The 17,431-nt window shown below is 45.9% G+C and overlaps 1 protein-coding gene across 12 annotated transcripts in view; it reads left to right on the top strand.

Moving 5' to 3' along the window:
• LOC140726062 (dynactin subunit 1-like) overlaps nt 1–17,431 on the top strand; it is a 225,943-nt gene that overhangs the window by 104,021 nt on the left and 104,491 nt on the right. For 8 of the 12 annotated variants that reach the window (XM_073041988.1, XM_073041983.1, XM_073041984.1 and 5 more), the window contains one exon: nt 15,529–15,546. The exons of 3 other annotated variants lie outside the window; for them this stretch is intronic. In XM_073041988.1, coding sequence (XP_072898089.1) covers nt 15,529–15,546 — 18 coding nt within the window. Of the gene's footprint in view, nt 1–15,528; nt 15,547–16,056; nt 16,105–17,431 lie in introns of those variants that run through there. One more of the 12 variants, XM_073041986.1, reaches the window with a different exon arrangement.

Below are 17,431 nucleotides of genomic sequence, written 5' to 3'. Positions count from 1 at the left end.
GTAATGATCTTTCAAGAATCACTAGATCCTGGAATGGTTCCAGAAGATTGGAAATTTGCAAATGTCACGCCACTCTTGAAGAATGGAGGGAGGCAGAAGATAGGAAATTATAGGCCAGTTAGTCAGACCTCAGTGGTTGGGAATGTGTCTCACTGAGTCTGACCCTGTGGTGCAGAAGGGTGGGACGGAGAAGAGGAGAGCTGTCATCATTGGAGAGACTATAGTCAGGGGAGCAGACAGGAGATTTTGTGGACGTGAGAAGGAAACTCGCATGGTTTGTTGCCTCCCGGGTGCCAGGATCCGGGATGTCTCTGACTGGGTGCATGACATCCAGGTACGAGAGGGAAAGCAACCAGAAGTTGTGATAGATGCTGGGACCAACGACATAGGCAGGAAGAGGGATGAGGTCCTGAAGTGTGAGTTTTGGGAACTAGGCAGAAGGCTGAAGAACAGGACCTCAAGGGTGGCGTTCTCAGGATTGCTGCCAGTGCTACGTGATAGTGATGGTAAGAATTGGAGGAGATGGCAGTTGAATGCGTGGCTGAGGAGTTGGTGCAGGGGGCAGGGTTTTAGATTTTTGGATCATTGGGATCTCTTCTGGGGAAGGAGGGACCTGTACAGATTGGATGGGTTGCACCTGAACTCGAGGGGGATCAATATCCTTCCAGGTAGGTTTGTTTGCATAGTTCGGGAGGGTTTAAACTAATTTGCAAGGGGGATGGGACCCGGAGCGATAGAGCAGTGAAAGAAGTGCATGGAGTAAAGCCAGATCTAACACATAGAGAGGCTTTGAGGAAAGAGAAGCAGAATAAAGGGTATAAAGGTAGTAAGGTAGAAGGGCTAAAGTGTGTGAACTTCAATGCAAGAAGCATCAGGAACAAAGGTGATGAACTGAGAGCTTGGATACATACATGGAATTATGATGTAGTGGCCATTACAGAGACTTGGCTGGCACCAGGGCAGGAATGGATTCTCAATATTCCTGGATTTCAGTGCTTTAAAAGGGATAGAGAGGGGGGGAAGGGGGAGGAAGGGTGGCATTACTGGTCAGGGATACTATTACAGCTACAGAAAGGGTGGGTAATGTAGCAGGATCCTCTTTTGAGTCAGTATGGGTAGAAGTCAGGAACAGGAAGGGAGCAGTTACTCTACTGGGGGTATTCTATAGGCCCCCTGGTAGCAGCAGAGATACCGAGGAACAGATTGGGAGGCAGATTTTGGAAAGGTGCAAAAATAACAGAGTTGTTATCATGGGTGATTTTAACTTCCCTAATATTGATTGACATCTGATTAGTTCCAAGGGTTTAGATCAGGCAGAGTTTGTTAAGTGTGTCCAGGACGGATTCCTGTCACAGTATGTTGACAGGCCGAATAGGGGGAATGCCATACTAGATCTAGTATTAGGTAACGAACCGGGCCAGGTCACAGATCTCTCAGTGGGTGAGCATCTGGGAGACAGTGACCACCGCTCCCTGGCCTTTAGCATTATCATGGAAAAGGATAGAATCAGAGAGGACAGGAAAATTTTTAATTGGGGAAGGTCAAATTATGAGGCTATAAGGCTAGAACTTGCGGGTGTGAATTGGGATGATGTTTTTTCAGGGAAATGTACTATGGACATGTGGTCGATGTTTAAGGATCTCTTGCAGGATGTTAGGAATAAATTTATCCCGATGAGGAAGATAAAGAATGGTAGGGTGAAGGAACCATGGGTGACAAGTGAAGTGGAAAATCTAGTCAGGTGGAAGAAGGCAGCATACGTGAGGTTTAGGAAGCAAGGATCAGATGGGTCTATTGAGGAATATAGGGTAGAAAGAAAGGACCTTAAGAAGGGGCTGAGACGAGCAAGAAGGGGGCATGAGAAAGCCTTGGCGAGTAGGGTAAAGGAAAACCCCAAGGCACTCTTCAATTATGTGAAGAACAAAAGGATGACAGGAGTGAAGGTAGGATTGAATAGAGATAAAGGTGGGAAGATGTGCCTGGAGGCTGTGGAACTGAGCGAGGTCCTCAATGAATACTTTTCTTAGGTATTCACCAATGAGAGAGAACTTGATGACGATGAGGAAAATATGAGTGAGGTTAATGTTCTGGAGCATGTTAATATTAAGGGAGAAGAGGTGTTGGAGTTGTTAAAATACATTAGGACGGATAAGTCCTCAGGGCCTGACGAAATATTCCCCAGGCTGCTCCACGAGGTGAGGGAAGAGATTGCTGAGCCTCTGGCTAGGATCTTTATGTCCTCCTTGTCCACGGGAGTGGTACCGGAGGATTGGAGGGAGCCAAATGTTGTCCCCTTGTTCAAAAAAAGGTAGTAGGGATAGTCCGGGTAATCATAGACCAGTGAGCCTTGCATCTGTGGTGGGAAAGCTGTTGGAAAAGATTCTTAGAGATAGGATCTATGGGCATTCAGAGAATCATGGTCTGATCAGGGACAGTCAGCATGGCTTTGTGACTAGTGGTGTCCCACAAGGATCTGTTCTGGGACCTCTACCTTTGATGATTTTTATTAACGACCTGGACGTGAGGGTAGAAGGGTGGGTTGGCAAGTTTGCAGACAACACAAAGGTTGGTGGTGGTGTAGATAGTGTAGAGGATTGTCAAAGATTGCAGAGAGACATTGATAGGATGCAGAAATGGGCTGAGAAGTGGCAGATGGAGTTCAACTGGAGAAGTGTGAGGTGGTACACTTTGGAAGGACAAACTCCAAGGCAGAGTACAAAGTAACTGGCAGGATACTTGGTTGTGTAGAGGAGCAGAGGGATCTGGGTGTACATGTCCACAGATCCCTGAAAGTTGCCTCACAGGTAGATAGGGTAGTTAAGAAAGCTTATGGGGTGTTAGCTTTCATAAGTTGAGGGATAGAGTTTAAGAGAAGAATGTAATGATGCAGCTCTATAATACTCTGGTTAGGCCACACTTGGAGTACTGTGTCCAGTTCTGGTCACCTCACTATAGGAAGGGTGTGGAAGCATTGGAAAGGGTACAGAGGAGATTTACCAGGACGCTGCCTGGTTTAGAGAGTATGGATTATGATCAGAGATTAAGGGAGCTAGGGCTTTACTCTTTGGAGAGAAGGAGGATGAGAGGAGACATGATAGAGGTGTACAAGATATTAAGAGGAATAGACAGAGTGGACAGCCAGCACCTCTTCCCCAGGGCACCACTGCTCAGTACAAGAGGACATTGCTTTAAGGTAAGGGAAGGGAAGTTCAAGGGGGATATTAGAGGAAGGTTTTTTACATAGAGAGTGGCTGGTGCGTGGAATGCACTGCCTGAGTCAGTGGTGGAGGCGGATACACTAGTGAAGTTTAAGAGACTACTAGACAGGTATATGGAGGAATTTAAGGTGGGGGGTTATATGGGAGGCAGGGTTTGAGGGTCAGCACAACATTGTGGGCCGAAGGGCCTGTAATGTGCTATACTATTCTATGTTCTATATGTTGGCGTCGATTGTTAAAGGTGTGGTTTTGGAGGCACATGATAAAATAGGCTGTAGTCAGCATGGCTTTCTCAAGCGGAAATCTCGCCTGGCAAATCTGTGGGAATTCCTTGAAGAAATAATAAGGATAGACAAAGGAGAATTGGATGATGTGTACTTGGAGTTTCAGAAGGGCATTGACAAGGTGCCATACAAAAGGCTGCTTAAGATATAAGCCCATCGTATTACAGAAAAGATTCTAGCATATCGAGCAGTGGCTGATTGGCAGGAGGCAAAGTGCGGGAATAAAGGGGGCCTTTTCTGGTTGGCTGCTGCTGTTTTGTGGTGTTGTACAGTGGTCTATGGTGGGACGGATTGTCAATGATTTGGATGATGGAATTGATGGCTTTTTTGCAAGTTTGCAGAAAATAGGTGGAGGGGCAGGTAGTTTTGAGGAAACAGAGAGGCTATAGAATGACTTAGGAGAAGTAGTAAAGAAGTGGCAATTGGAATGTTGGGAAGTGTATGGTCATACATTTAGGTAGATGAAATAAAAGCATAGACTATTTTCTAAATGGAGCAACGAAACAAAAATCTGAGGCGCAAAGGCATTTGGGAGTCTTTGTGCAGGATTCCATAAAAGTTAATTTGTGGGTTGAGTCTATGGTGAGCAAGGTAACTGCAGTGTTAGCATTCGATTCAGGAGTACTAGATTATAAAAGCAAGGATGTAGTGCTGAGAATTTATAGAAAACATAGAATAGTACAGCACAGTACAGGCCCTTTGGCCCACAATGTTGTGCTGACCTTTAAACAATTGTGCCCTGGAGAAGAGGCGCAGTGTGTCCACTCTATCTATTCCTCTTAATATCTCGTATACCTCTATCATGTCTCCTCTCATCCTCCTCCTCTCCAAAGAGTAAAGTCCTAGCTCCCTTAATCTCTGATCATAATGCACACTCTCTAAACCAGGCAGCATCCTAGTAAATCTATGTACCCTTTCCAATGCTTCCACATCCTTCCTATAGTGAGGTGACCAGAACTGGACACAGTACTCCAAGTGTGGCCTAACCAGAGTTTTATCGAGCTGCATCATTACCTCGCGACTCTTAAACTCTATCCCTTGACTTATGAAAGCTAACACCCCATAAGCTTTCTTAACTACCCTATCTACCTGTGAGGCAACTTTCAGGGATCTGTGGACATATACCCCCAGATCCCTCTGCTCCTCTACACTATCAAGTATCCTGCCATTTACTTTGTACTCTGCCTTGGAGTTTGTCCTTCCAAAATGTACTACCTCACACTTGTCTGGTTTGAACTTCATTTGCCACTTCTCAGCCCACTTCTGCATCCTATCAATGTCTCTGCAATCTTCGGCCATCTTCGACAATCCTCCACACTATCCACAACACCACCAACCTTTGTGTCGTTTGCAAACTTTCCAACCCACCCTTCTGCCCCCACATCCAAGTTGTTAAAAAAAATCACGAAAAGTAGAGGTCCCAGAACAGATTCTTGTGGGACACCACTAGTCACAACCCTCCAATGTGAATGTACTCGCTCCACCACGACCCTCTGCTTTCTGCAGGCAAACCAATTCTGAATCCACCTGGCCAAACTTCCCTGGATCCCAAGCTTTCTGACTTTCTAAATAAGCCTACCATGTGGAACCTTATCAAATGCCTTACTAAAATCCATGTAGATCACATCCACTGCACTACCCTTATCTATATGCCTGGTCACCTCCTCAAAGAACTCTATCAGGCTTGTTAGACACGATCTGCCCTTCACAAAGCCATGCTGACTGTCCCCAATCAGACCATGATTCTCTAAATGCCCATAGGTCCTATCTCTAAGAATCTTTTTCAACAGCTTTCCCACCACAGACGTGAGGCTCACTAGTCTATAATTACCCGGACTATCCCTACTACCTTTTTTGAACAAGGGGACATCATTCGCCTTCCTCCAATCCTCCAGTACCATTCCCATGGACAACGAGGACATAATGATCCTAGCCAGAGGCTCAGCAATCTCTTCCCTCACCTCGTGGAGCAGCCTGGGGAATATTCCGTCAGGCCCCGGGGACTTATCCGTCCTAATGTATTTAAACAACTCCAACACCTCCTCTCCCTTAATATTAACATGCTCCAGAACATCAACTTCACTCATATTGTCCTCGCCGTCATCAAGTTCCCTCTCAGTGGTGAATACCGAAGAAAAGTATTCATTGAGGACCTCGCTCACTTCCACAGCCTCCAGGCACATCTTCCCAGCTTTCTCTCTAATCAGTCCTACCTTCACTCCTGTCATCCTTTTGTTCTTCACATAATTGAAGAATACCGTGGGGTTTTCCTTTACCATACTTGCTAAGGCCTTCTCATGCCCCCTTCTTGCTCTTCTCAGCCCCTTCTTAAGCTCCTTTCTTGTTACCCAATATTCCTCAATAGACCCATCTGATCCTTGCTTCCTAAACCTCACGTATGCTGCCCTCTTCCATCAGACTAGATTCTCCACCTTACTTGTCACCCATGGTTCCTTCACCCTACCATTCTTCATCTTCCTCACCGGGACAAATTTATCACTAACATCCTGCAAGAGATCCCTAAACATGTGTTACCACATGTCCACCACATGTCCATAGTACATTTCCTTGCAAAAACATCATCCCAATTCACACCCGCAAGTTCTAGCCTTATAGCCTCATAATTTGCCCTTCCCCAATTAAAGATTTTCCTGTCCTCTCTGATTCTATCCTTTTCCATTATAATGTTAAAGGCCAGGGAGTGGTGGTCACTGTCTCCCAGATGCTCACCCACTGAGAGATCTGTGACCTGGCCCGGTTCGTTACCTAATATTAGATCTAGTATGGCATTCCCCCTAGTCGTCCTGTCAACATACTGTGACAGGAATCTATCCTGGACACACTTAACAAACTGCCCCGTCTAAACCATTGGAACTAATCAAGTGCCAATCAATATTAGGGAAGTTAAATTCACCCATGATAACAACCCTGTTATTTTTGCATCTTTCCAAAATCTGCCTCTCAATCTGCTCCTCGGTATCTCTGCTGCTATCAGGGGGCCCATAGAATACTCCCAATAGAGTAACTGCTCCCTTCCTGTTCCTGACTTCTACCCATACTGACTCAAAAGAGGATCCTGCTACACTACCCACCCTTTCTGTAGCTGTAATAGTATCCCTGACCAGTATTGCCACACCTCCTCCCCTTTTCCCCTCTCTCTTTCCCTTTTAAAGCACTGAAATCCAGGAATATTGAGAATCCATTCCTACCCTGGTTCCAGCCAAGTCTCTGTAATGGCCACTACATCATAATTCCATGTATGTATCCAAGCTGTCAGTTCATCACCTTTGTTCCTGATGCTTTTTGCATTGAAGTACACACACTTTAGCCCTTCTACCTTACTACCTTTACACCCTTTATTCTGTTTCTCTTTCCTCAAAGCCTCTCTATATGTTAGATCTGGTTTTACTCCATTCACTGTACTTGCAGCTCTCGCATGACCTTTATTCTCCTCCACCTCACTATCTGCTCTGATACTCTCGTTCCCCTCCCCCTGCAAATCTAGTTTAAAACCACTGGAGCAGCACTAGCAAACCTTCCTGCAAGGATGTTAGTTCCCCTCCAGTTCAGGTGCAACCCGTCCTGTCGGAACAGGTCCCACCTTCCCTGGAACAAGGCCCAATTGTCCAGAAACAAGAAGCCCTCCCTCCTGCACCAACTCCTTAGCCACATATTTAGCTGCATCATCTTCCTATTTCTAGCCTCAGTAGCACGTGGCACGGGTAGCAATCCTGAGATTGCAACCTTGGAGATCCTGTTCTTCAACTTTACACCTAACTCCCTAAACTCTCTTTGCAGGACCTCCTCCTTTTTCCTATCCACATCATTGGTCCCTACATGGACCACAACATCTGGCTGCTCACCCTCCCTCTTGAGAATACGGAGAACTCGATCTGAGATATCACGGACCCTGACAGCAGGGAGGCAACAGACCATCCGGGATTCTCGATCTCTCTCACTGAACCTCTTATCTGTCCCCTTAAATATTCAATCCCCTATCACCACTGCTCTCCTCCTTTCCCTACTTCCCTTCTGAGCTGAGGGTCCAGTCTTGGTGCCAGAGACGCAACCACTGCCACTTGTCCCTGGTAGGTAGTCCCCACCAACAGTATCCAAAACGGTATACTGATTGTTGATGGGAACGGCCACAGAGGTGCTCTGCTCTTCCTGTCTATTCCCCTTCCCTCTCCTGACAGTCACCCAGCTATGTCTCCTGACTTTTTGGGGTGACTATCTCCCTGAAACTCCTGTCTATTTCTGCCACACGAATGATCCAAATTTCATCCAGCTCCAGCTCCCTAACTCGGTTTGTCAGGAGCTACATCTGGATGCACCTTTTGCAGGTGTAGTCATCAGGGACAATTGTATTCGCCCTGACTTCCCACATACTGCAAACGGAGCACTCAACTGTCCTAACTGCTGCCTTCATTACCTACTTCTAAGTTAAATAGATTAATTAAAGGAGCTTACCCGGCCTTACCTCACTGGGAGCAAGCTCGTCCTCAGCCTCTGCTCACCGAAGCCTCTCGAGCCAAAGCCTTCCTACTCTGTCTCCCACTACTCCGTCACCCGCTACTACGTTGCCTGCTCCGTTAATCTGCTCGCCTTTTAAACTCTCCCGCTGATCTCACAGGCCGACCTTAACACGCTTGTGCAGTCGTGCCCCATTTAAACTGCCAAAGAAATTACCTTCCCCTCTCAATCTGTTTGCATTTTTGCACTTATAATGCACTGGTGAGGCCTCACTTGGAGTATAGTGAGTAGTTTTAGGCCCCTTATCTTAGAAAGGATGTGCTGAAACTGGAGAGGGTTCAGAGGAGGATCACGAAAATGATTCCAGGGTTAAATGGCTTGTCATATGAAGAGAGCTTGATGGCTCTGGCCCTGTATCCACCGAGATTCAGAAGAATGAGGGGTGACCTCATTTAAAGCTATTGAATGGTGAAAGGTCTTGATAGATGTGAAGGGGATGTTTCCTGTAGTGGGGGAACCTAGATCAGAGGACACAGCCTCAGAATAGAGGAGTGTCCTGTTAGAATGGAGATGAGGAGCAATTTATCTCTGTGGAATTCTCTACCCAATGCAGTATTGGAGGTTACCTCAGTAAATATATTTAAGACAGGGTTGGATAGATTTTTGCATAGTAGGGGAATTGAGGGTTATGGGGAAAAGGCAGGTAAGTGAAGGTGAGTCCGTGGCCAGATCAGCCACGAGCACATTGAATGCAGAGCAGGCTTGACTGGCCAGATGGCCATCTGCTCCTATTTATTTATGTTTTTATGTAATTTTTTGGTCAGAGAGTGGTGAATCTGTGGAGTTCTTTGCCACAGGCAGCTGTGGATGTCAAGTATATTTAAGGCAGAGGTTGATAGATTCTTGATTGGCCAGGGCATGAACGGGTATAGGGAAAGAGCAGGAGATTGGGGCTGAGAGGAAAATTGGATCAGCCATGATGAAATGGCAGAGCAGACAATGGGCCAAAGGGTCTAATTCTGCTCCTATACCTTATGGTCCTATAGCTTCCATAGATATAGTCAGAGTAAAGGGATAGCAAGGGTCATCTATGCATTAGCTGAAAGAGATGGTGGAGTTCTAAATGGATTTTTTACTCGGGAGACAGACTCAGTCTGTAGACGTGAGGCAATGCAGCAGTGAGGTTGTGGACTGTGCACAGATTATGGAAGATGAGGTGCTTGCTGTCTTGAGAGAAATCAGGGTGGATATGTTTTCAGAGCCTGACAAAATTTTCCTTCTGATCCTGTGGGAGGCTCGTGCAGAAATTGCAGGGGTCCTGAAAGGGTTATTTAAAATGTCCGTGTAACAGGTGAGGTACCAGAGGACTGGAGGATAGATAACGTTCCATTGTGTAAGAACGACTCTAGGAAACTCTAGCCAGTGAGTGATTTTGCCAGTGGGAATGTTATTGGAAGGTATTCTAAGGGACTGGATATATAAGTAGTTGGATAGGCAGAGGTTGTTTAGGCATTGTGCATCGCATGTTGTGTCTAACCAATTCATAGGGTTTCTCTAGGAGATTAGCAGAAAAGTTGATGAAGGCAGGGCAGTTGGATGTTGGCTGTATGTACTTTGGAGGGATATGGACATGGTGCAGCTCGGAGGGATTAGTGTTCGGGTGTATTTGATTTGCTTTTGAGATGGTTTGTGGGCCAAAGGGTCTGTTCCTGTGCTGTAACATTCTGTGTTTAGCAAGGTCTTGAACAGAGCCCCGCATGTAATGTTGGTCAGAAAAGGTTCAGTTGCTTATGACCATAAGATATAGGAGCATATTTAGGCCACTTGGCCCATTGAGTCTGCTCTGCCATTTTATTATGACTCATCCATTTACCCTTTAAGCCCCACTTTCCTGCTTTTTCCTGTATCCCTTCATGCCTTGACTAATCAAAAATCTATCAATCTTTACCTTAAATATAACCATATAACAATCACAGCACGGAAACAGGCCATTCCGGCCCTCCTAGTCCGTGCCGAACTCTTAATCTCACCTAGTCCCACCTACCCGCACTCAGCCCATTACCCTCCACTCCTTTCCTGTCCATATACCTATCCAATTTTACTTTAAATGACACAACTGAACTGGCCTCTACTACCTCTACAGGAAGCTCATTCCACACAGCTATCACTCTCTGAGTAAAGAAATACCCCCTCGTGTTTCCCTTAAACTTTTGCCCCCTAATTCTCAAATCATGTCCTCTCGTTTGAATCTCCCCTACTCTCAATGGAAACAGCCTATTCACGTCAACTCTATCTATCCCTCTCAACATTTTAAATACCTCGATCAAATCCCCCCTCAACCTTCTACGCTCCAATGAATAGAGACCTAACTTGTTCAACCTTTCTCTGTAACTTAAGTGCTGGAACCCAGGTAACATCCTAGTAAATCGTCTCTGCACTCTCTCTAATTTATTGATATCTTTCCTATAATTCGGTGACCAGAACTGTACACAATATTCCAAATTTGGCCTTACCAATGCCTTGTACAATTTTAACATTACATCCCAACTTCTGTACTCAATGCTCTGATTTATAAAGGCCAGCGTTCCAAAAGCCTTCTTCACCACCCTATCTACATGAGACTCCACCTTCAGGGAACTATGCACTGTTATTCCTAGATCTCTCTGTTCCACTGCATTCCTCAATGCCCTAACATTTACCCTGTATGTTCTGTTTGGATTATTCCTGCCAAAATGTAGAACCTCACACTTCTCAGCATTAAACTCCATCTGCCAACGTTCAGCCCATTCTTCTAACCGGCATAAATCTCCCTGCAAGCTTTGAAAACCCACCTCATTATCCACAACACCTCCTACCTTAGTATCATCAGCATACTTACTAATCCAATTTACCACCCCATCATCCAGATCATTTATGTATATTACAAACAACATTGGGCCCAAAACAGATCCCTGAGGCACCCCGCTAGTCACCGGCCTCCATCCCGATAAACAATTATCCACCACTACTCTCTGGCATCTCCCATCTAGCCACTGTTGAATCCATTTTATTACTCCAGCATTAATACCTAACGACTGAACCTTCTTAACTAACCTTCCATGTGGAACTTTGTCAAAGGCCTTGCTGAAGTCCATATAGACTACATCCACTGCCTTACCCTCGTCAACATTCCTCGTAACTACTTCAAAAAATTCAATAAGGTTTGTCAAACATGACCTTCCACGCACAAATCCATGCTGGCTACTCCTAATCAGATCCTGTCTATCCAGATAATTATAAATACTATCTCTAAGAATACTTTCCATTAATTTACCCACCACTGATGTCAAACTGACAGGTCTATAATTGCCAGGCTTACTTCTAGAACCCTTTTTAAACAATGGAACCACATGAGCAATACGCCAATCCTCCGGCACAATCCCCGTTTCTAATGACATCTGAAAGATCTCCGTCAGAGCTCCTGCTATCTCTACACAAACTTCCCTCAAGGTCCTGGGGAATATCCGGTCAGGACCCGGAGATTTATCCACTTTTAAATTTCTTAAAAGCGCCAATACTTCCACCTCTTTAATTGTCATAGGTTCCATAACTTCCTTACTTGTTTCCCACACCTTACACCATTCAATATCCTTCTCCTTAGTGAATACTGAAGAGAAGAAATCGTTCAAAATCTCTCCCATCTCCCTCGGCTCCACACATAGCTGACCACCCTGATTCTCTAAGGGACCAATTTTATCCCTCACTATCCTCTTGCTTTTAATATAACTGTAGAAGCCTTTCGGATTTACTTCCACCTTATTTGCCAAACCAAACTCGTAACTTCTTTTAGCTTTTCTAATCTCTTTCTTAAGTTTCCTTTTACATTCTTTATATTCCTCGAGCAATTCCTTTACTCCATGCTGCCTATATCTATTGTAGACATCCCTCTTTTTTCGAACCAAGTTTCTAATATCCCTTGAAAACCATGGCGCTTTCAAACCTTTAACCTTACCTTTCAACCGAACAGGAACATAAAGATTCTGTACCCTCATAATTTCACCCTTAAATGACCTCCATTTCTCTATTACATCCTTCCCATAAAACAACTTGACCCAATCCACTCTCTCTAAATCCCTGCGCATCTCCTCAAAGTTAGCCTTTCTCCAATCAAAAATCTCAACTCTAGGTCCAGTCCTGTCCTTCTCCATAATTATATTGAAGCTAATGCTATTGTGATCACTGGACCCGAAGTGCTCCCCAACACATACATCTGTCAGCTGACCTATCGCATTCCCTAACAGGAGATCCAACACTGCCCCATCTCTAGTCGGTACTTCTATGTATTGTTGCAAAAAGCTATCCTGCACACATTTCACAAACTCTAAACCATCCAGCCCTTTTACAGAATGAGCTTCCCAATCTATGTGTGGAAAATTAAAATCTCCCACAATCACCACCTTGTGTTTACTACAAATATCTGCTATCTCCTTACACATTTGCTCTTCCAACTCACGCTCCCCATTAGGTGGCCTATAATACACTCCTATCAGTGTTACTACACCTTTCCCATTCCTCAATTCCACCCAAATAGCCTCCCTAGAGGAGCTCTCTAATCTATCCTTCCAAAGCACCGCCATAAGATTTTCTCGGACAAGCAATGCAACACCTCCTCCTCTGGCCCCTCCTACTCTATCACACCTGAAGCAACTAAATCCAGGAATATTTAGTTGCCAATCACACCCTTCCTGCAACCATGTTTCACTAATAGCTAAAACATCATAATTCCAGGTATCAATCCACACTTTAAGCTCATCCACCTTTCTTACAATGCTCCTAGCATTAAAATAGATACATTTAAGATACTCTCCACCTCCTCCTCTCTTTTCATCCCTAGCAATGCATTCAAATTTATTATCCTTTTCTTTCTTCTCCCCTACAACTTCGGGCTGAGCACATCCCTTCTCCATCACCTGCCTTTCCTCCCTCACACACTGTCTACTTACTTGCTCTACTGGTGAACAATAGATTCCTCCTCTCCCATAGTTTCCTCAAATTGATTTCCGCCCCCCCATCTTACTAGTTTAAAGTCTGCCCTGTAGCCCTAGCAAACCTCCCCGCTAGGATATTGGTCCCCCCAGGATTCAAGTGTAACCTGTCCTTCTTGAACAGGTCACGCCTGCCCCAGAAGAGGTCCCAATGATCCAGAAACTTGAATCCCTGCCCCCTGCTCCAATCCCTCAACCACGCATTCATCCTCCACCTAATTCCATTCCTACTCTCACTGTCGCGTGGCACAGGCAGTAATCCCGAGATTACTACCTTTGCGGTCCTTCTTCTTAACTGCCTTCCTAACTCCCTATACTCTCGTTTCAGGACCTCTTCCCCTTTCCTACCTATGTCATAGGTAGATAAATGTACCCAAATACTTGGCCTCCACAATGCTTGTGGCAATGAATTCCTCAGATTCACCACTCTGGCTAAAGAAACTCCTCCTGATCTCCGTTCTAAAAGGACAGCCCTCTATTCTGAGGCTCTGTCCTCTGGCCTGAGATTCTCCCACCATAGGAAACATCCTCTCTACATCCACTGTATCAAGGCCTTTCACCAATCTATAGATTTCAATGAGGTCACCTCTTATTCTTCTGAATTTTTGTGGGTAAAGGCCCAGAGCCATCAACTGCTCCTCACATGACAAGCCTTTCAATCCCAGAATAATTTTATGAACCTCCTTTGAACTCTCTCCAATGTCAGCACATCCTTTCTTAGATAAGGGACCCAAAACTGCTCACAATACTGCAAGTAGGACTTACCATTGCTTGATAAAGCCTCAATGTTATATCCTTGCTTTTATATTCTAGTCCTCTTGAAATGACTGCTAACATTGTATTTGCCTTCCTCACCACAGACTCAACCTGCAAATTAACCTTTAGGGAATCCTGAACAAGGACTCCATTATGCCTCAGATTTTTGGCTTTTATTTTTTCTACCAAAGAGCTCGACCACACAATTTTCAGAATTCCATCTGCCACTTCATTGCCCACCGACCTTACATAGTGTGACAGTTACACCACAGTTCCCTCTGTCAGTGACAGTACACAGTCCCCTCTGTCAGTGTAACCATTACACCCCATCATAGACTGCACAGTCCCCTCTATCAGTGCCTGTACACATCCCTTCTGTCAGTATGACCATTGCACCCCATGGCCTTTTGTTAGTGTGACAATCGCATCCTGTCATTGACTGTACACAGTCCTCTGTCAGTGTGCCCATCACTGACTGTATACTGTTCTCTCTGTCAGTGTGACGGTTGCATCCCATCACCGACTGTCCAGTTCCCACTGTCAATGTGACCATCACAATCACTCTCTGACTGTACACAGTTCCCTCTGTCATTGTGATCGTTGCACCCCATCACCGACTATATATAGTCCCCTCTGTAGTGTGACCATCGCTGTCATTCTCTGACTATACTGGGAGAATGTGGTAGGATTGTGTATAGGGTGCTTCAGTGTGTTCCAGATGTAATAGGATGGTGTGGAGGGAGTTTCACTCTGTGTCCGACCCCAGGAGAGTGTGATGGGACGGTGTAGATAGAGCCCCACTGTGTCTGACCTTGGGATGCATCATGTGATGCTGTGGAGGGAGCTTCATTTTGTGTCTGACCCCATGAGTGTGTGATGGGTTTGTGCAGAGGGGGCTTCACTCTGTGTGTGACCCTGAGAATGTGTGATGGGACTGTGTGGAGGGTGCTTCACCCTGCATCTAACCCCAGGATTGTGTGATGCAACGGTGTGGAGGGAGCTTCACTCCGTGTCTGAACCCAGGAGTGTGTGATGGGACAGTGTAGAGGGAGCTTCACTCAGTCTGACCCCGGGATTGTGTGGAGGGAGTTTCACTCTGTTTCTGACTCTGGGAGTGTGTTATGGGACGGTGTGGAGGGAGTTTCACCCTGTGCCTGACCCAGAGAGTGTGTGATGGGATGGTGTGGAGGGAGCTTGCCTCTGCCTGACCCTGGGACAGTGAGGAGGTAGTTTCACTTTGTGTCTGATCATGTATAAGGGCAGTGGTGGATGATGTGGGGTTCCAGTCTGGGAGGGGTGTGGGTGAGAGTGACTGGGACGTTCCGGAGGGGGAGGGTTGGGGTTGGGGTCAGGCTGACGGATGTTATAGACTGCAGTGAAATGTAAGCCCTCTGGATGTGGCCCATTGTTGAGACAAGGGGGTGGGGCAACGAGCAGACGGCCTGCCTCTCTGCTGCCGTGCAGTGTTGCTAGGTTACAGCAGCACGGTGCTGGCCCCCTGGGGGAGTAAGCAGTGAAGAGGGTGGGGAGGTGCCCCAGCTGCCATGCGTCGGTAGGGAGAGAGGGCTGACGTCAGCATCTGTGGAGGGGTGTGGGCAGTGGAGTCTAAGAGCGGGGAGTGCTGTTCGCTGGTGTGGAGACTGTATTCTGCATGTCTGCAGTGGCTGTCCCTTCTCCATTGCTGCACCGACTGTGTGTGGCTGTGTGCTATCGCAGCCCCTTGCGTCTTTAAACTGACAACATCTCTCTGTCTTTTGCATAATGATGAGGCAGACTCCAGCCGCGAGAAAGGTACTGACGGAGCCTCCTTCCCTGTCTCTGCATGCTTCGCTCCCTGACACTGTGATTCCTACCTCAGTTCCAGTGCCTCCCAGTCCCTTTCCCCCCTCTTTCCCGAGGTTAAATGATACATACAGTTACTGATGCTGTGTTTGTGAAGTGTATTCTTCCTGGGTGTAGCTCACGGTTGCTGTGAGGATGTCTGGGTCAATACTGGTCATGGCTTCTCTGTGTTACCTCTGTTATGTGTGCCTCAGCCAGGAGTGAGTGTGAGAGAGAGACTCATTCCCCAGTGAAGGTGAGTGTGTGTGTGTGTGTGTGTGTGTGAGAGTGTGTCCTTGTGCAGTGCACCTGACTCTGCCCTCCTTGAGCCTGGGTTTACTGTGGTTGAGCTGCGTGTATGCAGGCGAGTGTGCAGTTTGTCTGTGCCCTGCAGTGCAATCCTGTGCTGCGTTTGTGGTTACATCCGGGGCACAGCAGCACGGGGATGGAAGTTCAAATGGCCGTTGATGACAGATGTATCCAATGGAAGCAGGGATGGGTCCGCCATGTAATCATCTGAGAGTGCCGGTCAGTAACAGCAGCAGCAGCAGCACAGAGAGAGGTTAGCTCATTAGCTCAGCGCAGGGCAGGGTAGGATTGCTGTGGCGAGGGAATATCGCATCAGTCCCAGCTGGGAGTGTGTAACTGGTCGTGAATGACAAGCTGTTCCCGGCTGAGCAAACAGCTAAATGGGGAAGAGCTGAGAGATGGGAGCCTGGAGGGTTTGGTGGGCTGAGCCCTGGCCTGGATGAGATGAACTTAGACTGTGTTAACAACATGAAACATGGAACAGTACATGCTCTTCAGCCCATCATGTTGTGCTGACCCTTTAACCTACTCTTAGACCAATCTAACCCTTCCCTCCTACATCCCCCTTTAATTTTCTGCCATTGAGATAGAGTGCGGACAGGGCCTTATGGCCCTTTGAGCCATGCCTCCCAGCAACGCACTGATTTCACCTGAAGCTAATCATAGGACAATGTACATTAACTTATTCACCGATACGTCTTTGAACTGCGGGAGCTAACTGGAGCAGCCAGGGGAAACACTTGCACTCTCATACAGAGGATGCTGAAATTGAACTCCAAGCTGTGAAGCCGAGCTGTAATCAGAATCAGAAATCTAGTGTATTATCACCGGTGTGTGTCGTGAAATTTGTTAACAGCAGCAGCTCAATGCAATAAATTATAATATAGAAAGGAAAAAAAGTAAATCAATTACAGTAAATACATAATGTATTTTGAATAGCTTAAAAATAGTGCAAAACAGAAATAATATATATTTTAAAATAATAGCGTTGTGCTAACCACTACGCAACTGAGGCACCCTCATCCATGAGCCTCTCAAATATCCCTGGTGTGAACACTGACACAAAGTATGCATTGAGCTTCTGTTCCCCATTTCTATTTTCCCAAAGCTGCCCAATATCCACTCTTCCCTCTGTTATTCTTTGTATATCTAGACCATAGAACACAACAGCACAGTACAGGTACTTCGGCCCATGATGGAATGCTGGAGCAGACTTGATAGGCTGAATGGTCTAATTGCACTCCTATGTCTTCTGGTTTTATTGGAAATTGGCCGTGCAACCTGCTTTCAGTTCACAGAACGGTATTGATTATCAGGCGGAGTTTAATCTGTGAACTGATGTACTTTGGAAGGTTGCAGTTAATGGGTGGCTCTGGGGATCAGAGGGAGATATCAATTACATACATGATAATCATGAAATATTGAATCAAAATCAGGGCTATCATCGCTGACATATTTTGTGAAATTAGTTTTCTTGTAGAAGTACAGTCTGTAGAGTACAATGCATCAGATATACTATTTATAAATAATACAAAAAGGAGCAAAG

This window comes from Hemitrygon akajei, chromosome 4 (assembly GCF_048418815.1).
Source record: "Hemitrygon akajei chromosome 4, sHemAka1.3, whole genome shotgun sequence".
In the NCBI taxonomy this organism is placed as follows: domain Eukaryota; kingdom Metazoa; phylum Chordata; class Chondrichthyes; order Myliobatiformes; family Dasyatidae; genus Hemitrygon; species Hemitrygon akajei.
This window is presented reverse-complemented; position numbering and strand designations above follow the sequence as displayed.